Genomic DNA, 9,157 nt, shown 5'->3' with positions numbered 1-9,157 from the left:
TCCAGAAAGCCAATTTTGCAAGGACTTAATCTTGTTAAAATATTTCTCTAAGAAGAAAATGTTCTAAGTGAAATAGTAGTTTAAACCATACAAAAACGAGGCATGTATATTGAAAAGGAAAAAAAAAAGGGCAGAAAAAAATTCACAGACAACATGACTGTCAATGTGGAAAATCCCAGAGTCTGCCCCAGAGAAAAGCTAGACTAAGTGAGTTTAGCAAGTGAGCAGTGATACATGATCAATATACATGATCAATACATGATCAATATACAAAAATCAATTATATTTTATATATTGGCAACAAACAATTGAAAATTGAAATTGAAAAAAGTACTATTTTAATAGTACCTAAAAGCATGAAGTGCTTCATTATAAAGCAAACAAAATATGTACAAGATCTGTATGCTGAAAATGCAGAACAAAAAAAGGCCTAAATGAATGTACAGATATATCATGTTCATGGATTCAATATTGTTACGCTTCTCATCAAGTTGACTTATAAACTCAACACAACCCCATTCAATTCTACCAGAATATATTGTATAAATTGACACAATGACCCTAAATTTTGTATGGAAAAGTAGAGGAACTAGAATAGTCACAACCAATTCCAAAAATAAAGAACAACGTTGGAGAATTCACACTAAACTGATTTCAATACTTACTATAAGGCTATAGTAATAAAGTTGGTAAAGGAAAGATATATAAATTAACAGAACAGAATAGAAAGTCCAGAAATAAACTCATACATTTAGTGAACCAACTCTTGACAAAATTGCAAAAGTAATTCAGTGGAGGATCTTCTCAATAAATGGTGTTGGAACAACTGAACATCCATATGCAAAAAAAACTGAACCTCAATCCATACTTCACACTATTTACAAAATATTAACTCAAAATGGACAATAATGTAAATGTAAACCTAAAGTTTTAGATTTCTAGAAGAAAACATAGGAGAAAATCTTTGTGACCTTGGGTTAGGCAAAGAATTCTTACATACAATACAAAAAGCATGATCTATAAAAGGAAAAAATCGATAAATTGGACTTCATCAAAATTTAAAACTTTGGTTCTTCAAAAGACACTGTTAAGAAAATGAAAAAGCAAGCCAAGCCAGCCATAGACTGGGAGAAAATATTTGCAAAACATATATATAACATAAATATATTAAATTTGTTATATTTGATTATACATTTAAAATATATCCAGATATATTTTTAAACTCCCAAAACAAAATAATAAGAACAATAAAAACCCGCTTTCTAAAATGGGCAAACGATTGAGCACACACTTGACTAATAAATAAATATCACCTAATTTTGGTGAATGATATATAAGTTCATTTAAAGATGCTCAATATCATTAGTCATTAAGAAAATACAAAATTAAAACTATAATGAGATAGCACTACACATTTATTTGAATGGATAAAATTTTAAAAGCTGACAAAATGCAGAGCATCCATATTGCTAGTGGAATACAAAATAAAACAATTTAGCAGTTTCTTACACATTTAAACATATACCTACCATAAGGCCCAGCAATACCAGTTCTAGTTATTTACTCAAGAGAAAAGAAAATTTACACTCACATGAATGTTTACAGCAGCTTTATTCATAAGAACCAAACTGGAAACAATCTAAATACCCTCCAACTGGTTATTGGAAAACTATGATAGGTACATGCATATCATGGAATACTACTCAGCAATGAAAATGAAAAAACTGCTGATTCATGCAACAACATGGTTCAATCTCAAATGCATTATGCTAAGTTAAAGAAGCCAGACTCAAGAAGGTACATACTGTACAATTCCATTTACATATTTTAGACTGATAAGACAGAACTACAGGGACAGAAAACAGATTGGTGGTTGTCAGGGGTTTGGGGACTGAGTGCAAAGAGGAAGTATGAGGGAAATTTGGTGGGGGGAGGAGGTGATGAAAATACCCGATGTCTCAACTGTGATGGTGGTTACATGATTGTGTGTATAGAACTGTTTGCCAAAAAGGTCAAATGCTGCTGCATGCAAATTATATCTCAATAAACCTGATATATGTAGGGTATGTGTGGGGGTAGGTGGGTATATTCCACATATATACATGACACTTTTGGGGTCCATGGCTTTCTCCTTTATCTGAATGCACGTAACTGAACTATGACTGCCCAAAAGTTAATAGTGCTAAGTGATATGATGAGCAAAATCCTGCTTATACCCAACTACTACTGCCCTGATGTGTGTTATTTTCCAGTGAGACTAGCTGCCTGGAAACAGACATGGTGAAGACAGATAGACAGATGGCTGGATTCATCCAAAGTTAGAGTTTTTCCAAAGATATGAGACAGATATTCAGAGGGTCGGGGGGCTATAGGGTATTTTTGAAAGAGATAAAAATGTTGAGCCATGGCTTCTAATTTAGAGAGGGAGGAAAGTGAAGAAAGGAGTTTGAGTAGACATTTTTTCAGAGAAGACATACAGATGGCCAACAGGTACATGAAAAGATGTTCAACATCACTAACCATCAGAAAAATGCAAATCACAGTGCCTGGGTGGCTCAGTTGGTTAAGCGACTGCCTTCGGCTCAGGTCATGATCCCAGAGTCCTGGGATCGAGTCCCCCATCGGGCTTCCGGCTCAGCGGGGAGCCTGCTTCTCCCTCTGCCCCTCTCCCCTCTCATGCTGTTTCTCTCTCTCTCTCTCTCTCTATCTTAAATAAATAAATAAATAAAATCTTTTTTAAAAAATGCAAATCAAAAACACATGAGAGATCATCAACACCTGTTAGAATGGCTATTACCAAAAGACTGGAAATAGCAAGTGTTGGTAAAGATGTGGAGAACAGGCAACCCTTGTGCACTGTTGGTGGGAATGTAAATTGGTGCAACCACTATGGAAAACAGTATGGAGGTTCCTCAAAAAAATTAAAATAAAACAACTGTATGATCCAACAATTTCATTTCTGGGTATCTATCCAAAGAAAATGAAAACACTAACTCGAAGAGATATATGCACCTCCATGTTCATTGCAGCGTTATTTACAATAGCCAAGATATGGAAACAACCTAAGTGTCCACTGATGGATGAATGGATGAATGGATAAAGAAATTGTGGTTTATATATACAATGGAATATTATTCAGCCATAAAAAAAAAGAATGAGATCCTGCCATTTGCAACAACATGGATATACCTTAAGGGCATTACACTAAGGGAAATAAGCCAGACAAAGACAAATACCAAACTCATAGATAAAAAGAACAGGTTGATGGTTGCCAAAAGTGGAGGATGGGGATTAGGGGGCAGGAGAAATTCCAGTGAGGTGCTATGGGAAGAATCAGAGCACAGTAAGTTGAAGAGTAAATGCAATGTAGAGAAGTTAAGGTGATGAATTTACACTATTTTTAAAAATTTGCCTGAGAAGAGGAGAGACAGGACAGGGCCAGAGGTGAATTCAGTCATTAAGAGACAGATGAACATGTTTAAAAGCTAAAGTGCTTTCTCTTTAGACAATAGAAAAAGGCTGAAGTGGTCAGGGAGGTTCAGCAAGACCCTGGAGGAAACATGAGTGGGGGGAGGAAGATCACACAGATCACACATGAGTAGGGGAAAGGAGGGGTTGACCTGATCAAGAAAAAATGCTTCCTCTTCTGAGGCTAAAAGGAAGGATTGAAAGACAGATGCATATCCTGATAAACATGTTGGGGCTGGTGGAGGAAAACTAGCCTAGAGAGAGGCAGGTGCTCATCCACTGGTGGTAGCACCAACCCCTAAGGCTATAGGCTTTTCCTAGCTGTGCTCAGCAACTCTCTGCATCCATGACTGAGCTCAGCACCTGGAAGTTGGAGTAGTGCACATGGATCATCAGCTTGATCTAGGTGAGGGATTTGTGGGATGAGTGTGGCTGGATGATGAACAACAATGGCATTAAGGCTGTTGAGAGAGTGGTTAACCATGTGGTCTAGACTAAGGACATGGGACCATGCAGGAGTTGTCAGAATGGAAGAATGCACACAGCTCATCGAACCAGAGACCTCTCTGGCTAACCCAGGCATCTGTGAGTGCCTTCTCTACACAGGCACTATGCTACGTGTAGTGTGTAGAAGCCTACTCCTGGACAGGAAGGGATTTATGACTTAGGTAGGGCAAGACTCAAGAGTTCAGTCATCCGAACTCATAAAAGCAATAATGTGATCTGAGAAGCAGGCAGAACCACCAGAGCCTGATCTAAGAGCAAAGTACTCAGGCTCTTTCCCTAACTCTGCCATTACCTGGGCAATGATAGATGAATTTCTGATTCTGTTTGGCTGATGAGACCAAAAATAGATTGTCAGCATGTAAACACTGGGATACAATTAAGCATAATATATGTCTGCGTGGGGTTTTTCCACAAGCATGTAAGAAATAAATTCTTTCTAAGACATGAGTACAAAGTCAGTGTTTTTGCTTGTGTAAATACAAGGAGGCTCAGAAAAGGGACCAGAAGGGTTAGCTTAGCCAGTCCTGTGCAAAGAAAGAGAAAATGATCCATGGTTTTCCAGAAGAACAAAGTGCAGAGTGTATCTTTTGGCATCAGGAAGGACAAAGCAAGGACAAGTCATGTCATAGAAAGTGTCTGGAATAAGTTTGGGCCTGCACACCTGAAAAGGAGACAGGTACCCCCATCTAACAGCTGAAGCTTAGCCCCAATACCTGGTTCAGTCAGTGCACACTCTCAGACCATCAGACCATCAGACCATCAGAGTAATTGCTCTGGGTAAGTGCTCTTCAGAAGTAAATTCTAAGCTTGTCAAATATGTAAGTGTTTATAATTGCATTGTTGTTTGGCAGTCCTGATAATTCCAAACAAACTCAAAACTATATGTGTGTGTGTGTGTGTGTATATATATATATATATATACATAGAATGGTTTCTACTCCATTACCAATGTAACCAGCATGTTGTCATTCAGTGGGTGTGCTTGTCCTAACCTTTAGAAGCAATGCACTGCCATGTCTAGCTCAGGACAATGCATGATCAATAAAACACCAAACCCTGCTTGCTTCAATTTGAAACTCAAAGCTAAAGCACTCTGTCTCTGAAAGACCAAATTCTGTGGAGAACCTGAAACCACTTAGAACCTTAACCTTCTAGCAATCAGTTACTTTCCTGGGCTTTGATTTTTATCATCTGCTGAAATGAGACAAGAGGGTAAAAAAGCAGCTGGAGGAGGAAAGGGATCAGGCAAGGACCAGGCAGGATGGAAGCAGCCAAACTCGGGGTGGTTCCTGGAGGGAAGAGCAGCATCACCAAGGGAGGAGCCACTCATAAATACCATGAGCAGCTGGACCAGGGGCATACATCATTTCCTTTGATTGCCCAGAGCTTGGTGCCGTGCTGTTCACATGATCTTGATGAATAGGCTTGCAAATACATGTAGAAATAGATTGGTCCTCCAAGCTTCTGGTATGCAGGGCTCAATTTGGTATAAGACATTTTGTGAAAGAATGAGTCAAAGGCACACATGGCACTGCTCAAAGTTGTGTGACTGGCCCCAAATCAATCACAAAACCACAGATCCCCTGCACCTAAAGCAGAGCACTGAGCAGCCAAGAGAGGTTTGGTCCAGGAAACATGTGTTAACCCTAAAGGCAAGGATGACCTGTGAAATCCTAAAATCTTGAGGAATTGAAAGTAGAATAAATTAAAAGGAAGATGCCAGGGTTTCCTCCCATCAGATACAAGAATGCTACCTTGTTCAATCAGGCTGCAAGGAATTACACGAATCAGATCCTAAGATTTAAATATTCTCTGGTTTTTGAGATCTATCCAAGAGAGCTACTAAGGATCCAATAGGCCTTTGTCAATATTTGCTTAACCTAAAGGTCAGAACTCAGGAATGGCAACATATCAGAAAGTCTGCTTCAGAAACTCTTTTTTGACCCTTTCTCCAAGTGCAGTTTAGTAGCTCTGCTTAAGAGTGCATTTTCTCTCCCATTAACCTTCCCACCCCTTTGATTTGGGAACAGCCCACCAGTATCAACAGAGGGAGTAAACAATGTGGTGAAGCAATGGCTCTAATGCATTTCCTCAGGACCTCTGGGAATCTGAGAAGGAAAAATGAGTGTCTTGAGAAGGGCTCAAATAGTGCATCCTCAATGTTGTGGACCATTATGAACAGAGACTTCCGGGTCCCCCGTCCCGGGTGAGCCAAAAGGACTGAGAAGGCACGGACAGCCTGATACCTAATAAGAGCAGTTAACTGAGGGAATCAAGCTACACCAACATTAGAATGTCTCTGGAGTTTAGGTGAATAAAACCAGCGGGCTGGGTGCAGACAGATGAACTTGGCCTTCATGGTCTTGCACCTGTTTCCTGCTTGAACTCCAGCCACCCAAGCAGCCATCATGCAACTCACTGCAAATGTGGCTTGAAGTCACCCCCACAGATGATGTGCCATGTGTCCAATTAGTTTCCTCTGCTACTCACACTTCCTAACCACTTCCATATATTGCAACTTACCTGGCCAGCCCCCTTGGACTCAGGCCCCTTGGGAGGCCCTGATTAATGACTAGGTAACCCGGCATACAACTTCCTCTTTCAGGGTTAAAGACTGGCAGCCTCTTACCTCCTTCACAAATTAACCTCACCTGATCTTGCATCTTTTTAATGCTTTCACTTTTAGTGTCATACATGTGGCCCCTTCCACGTCTTTACTGTGCATTACAGATAATGTGGATCATTTATTTATGAATGGGTTAGATCAGTGCTTCTCAAAGGGTGGTCTGTGTACTATCTGTGCCACTATACTGGGGCGGAGGTGCTGCTTGTTGGAAATGCACTTCTCCAGACCTCATCAGTGACCCAAGGAATTAGATTCTCTGGGGGCATCTTTAACATGCTCCTGGGTTGATTCCTCTGCATAGTAAACTGGTAGACAGCCCATGACATGCACACACGGTAACATGCTATGCAGAGTAGGTATGAGAATCTCAAATACAATTAGCACCCACTATTAACCTGCAAAACAGCTTCATTTCCAAATATTAAAAGGACTAAAAGATTGGCCTGCCATCTGTGGGCAGGGCGTATATGGGAAATCTCTGTGCCCTCCACTCAATTTTGCTGTGAACCTAAAATGGATCTAAAAATGAAGTCTATTAAAAAAGAAGAAGAAGAAGAAAGCTGACCTGCCTCAGATGGGACAGACAAACATGTCTCTTGTTCACCTTTTCTCTCTGCATGGCCTCCTTTTACTCTCTGCTTACCCTAGCCTAACCTCCTCTCTGAGGCCCCAGATGGGCAGCCTGCTCCAGGCTCCCATAGCCCAGTGTACTTACTGATTATGACAGTATTAAGGCAATCATGCCCTACACTTTGACCAACTATTCTCTTGCTTCATTCTGGTAAGTCACAACCTAGCTTATTCACTGCTGTAGTCCCACTCCCCTGCATGATATATGGAACTCTATGGTATGCAATCAAGTTTGTTGAATGACTGAATAAATGAAGGAATGATCTTGTCACTGAGATTAACATCAGACGAAGTCTGTCAGGAGGATGGATGAATGAACTGGCTGAACCTCTCCATTTTTACACATGCACAAATATCCCTAGAGTCACCCTTCCTCCTCTCTCTGAGGCACAGTGACGGAGGGCCTCAGTCTCACAATCTGTTACTGGGGTGGATACTCTGAGTTGATAAATTAATCAATTGCAGTCCGCCTAGACAAAAGAAGCAATGGATACTGCCATCTGAAGTACTGTTCGGGCAGCTCTATGAGGAAAATACAAGCCACACTAGGTATTTCATACGAGGGGATTTAATGCAAGGAATTGACACAGGTTTGGTAAGGCCAAGAGAGGACTATTGAGGTAAACGAGATGTTAGTAAACACAGGAGGCAGCTACTAACCTTAGGGCTGGGGGAACAAAAGGGAAGAGATGGTGTTACCAGAACCTAGAAGCTTTGATGGGGGACCCCCCACGGCTGGTGCCTGGCCCTCTCTGGGGGCTGCTGCGCGGCTGCTGCTTGGACTTCTGAGGGGGGCGCTGCTTGGCTGGTGGTGGTCGGACCTCTGGGCGGGGGCGTGGTTGACGCTCGGACCTCGGAGGGGACCGTGGCTTGGCTGGTGCTCTGACCACCGCGGGGGGTGCAGCAGGCTGATGCTTGGGCTTCTGAGGGGACGTTGCACGGCGTCTGAGGGGGCCAAAAGAAGCTGGAGGCTGGAGCCATGGCTCTTTTCTGCTGCTTAAGGGATACTGACAGGAGCTGGAAACAGGGAGGCAGGCCCTGCTCCCCCTCCCACCTTCCGATAGCCCTCCAGTACCTTCCAGTGGCAGAACCTAACAGGGAGTAGACTGCAGGGCACTGGGGGAAGAGCAGCCCAGAAATCACCAGAGTGGAACAGGAGGGGGGCATGTTGCTGAGAGACTGCAGGCCAGTGCCCAGCCAGGTGCCGAGTGGGCAGTGCAGACCACTTACCTGGTCTTCTGGCAGGCACAGCAGATCCAGTCCTCTTCTTTCTTCTGGTAGAAGCAGCCACTTTTACAGATGCTGTATTTCCGATCCACGATCTCACGCTTCGAGTTGAGGAAGGTGAATGGTGGGCAGCAATGTATGCTGAAGTGTTCTGAAAACTTTTGGTTCTTGGAGAGTCTGGGGCCCTCCTTAGTCGTTTTCTGACTCATCTCACTAGAAATCATTGAAGCAAGGAGTGGTGGGGAGACATAAAACAGCACATCAGGCAGGGAGCTTTCTACTCAAGAAGCCTACTCCCTGCTATTCCCATAGTCCAGTATTAACATCCAGCCTTGTCCTATACCCTGAATCTGGAAGATCAACTTCTTGCCCAATTCTATGGAAAGGAACTAAATTAAGTGTTCATTAATTTTTATTTGCATATTTTTAAATCATGTTTTCTGAAAATGGACACTTTTTCACTTATGTTTTAGTGACCCATTTAGGATAGGAAAAATATTACAAAACCGAACCTATCTGTAGCAAAATATTAGTCTAGGTTTAGGAAAGGCCCTTTCTCTAAAGTAACAATAATAATAACATTTTGGTACTAAAACCATAATCATCATTCATACAGAATTACAACATAACCATGAAAAAGGACGATCAGCATGTTTGCATCTCACAAACATAAGGCTGAACAAAAAAAGCCGGACACAA

At 41.6% G+C, this 9,157-nt stretch overlaps 1 protein-coding gene across 1 annotated transcript; it reads right to left on the bottom strand.

The window, feature by feature from the left end:
* Positions 1-7,926: 7,926 nt before the first annotated feature.
* Positions 7,927-8,667, bottom strand: MOBP (myelin associated oligodendrocyte basic protein). The gene is made up of 2 exons (XM_034989045.1): positions 8,462-8,667; positions 7,927-8,176 (listed from the first exon to the last, which is right to left on the bottom strand). The coding sequence occupies exons 1-2, from the start codon at positions 8,665-8,667 to the stop codon at positions 7,927-7,929; spliced, it is 456 nt and encodes a 151-aa protein (XP_034844936.1).
* Between the last annotated feature and the right edge of the window lie 490 nt (positions 8,668-9,157).

This window comes from Mirounga leonina, unplaced genomic scaffold, assembly GCF_011800145.1.
Source record: "Mirounga leonina isolate KUSES-001 unplaced genomic scaffold, KU_Mleo_1.0 Mir_115, whole genome shotgun sequence".
Classification (NCBI taxonomy): Eukaryota; Metazoa; Chordata; class Mammalia; order Carnivora; family Phocidae; genus Mirounga; species Mirounga leonina.
This window is presented reverse-complemented; position numbering and strand designations above follow the sequence as displayed.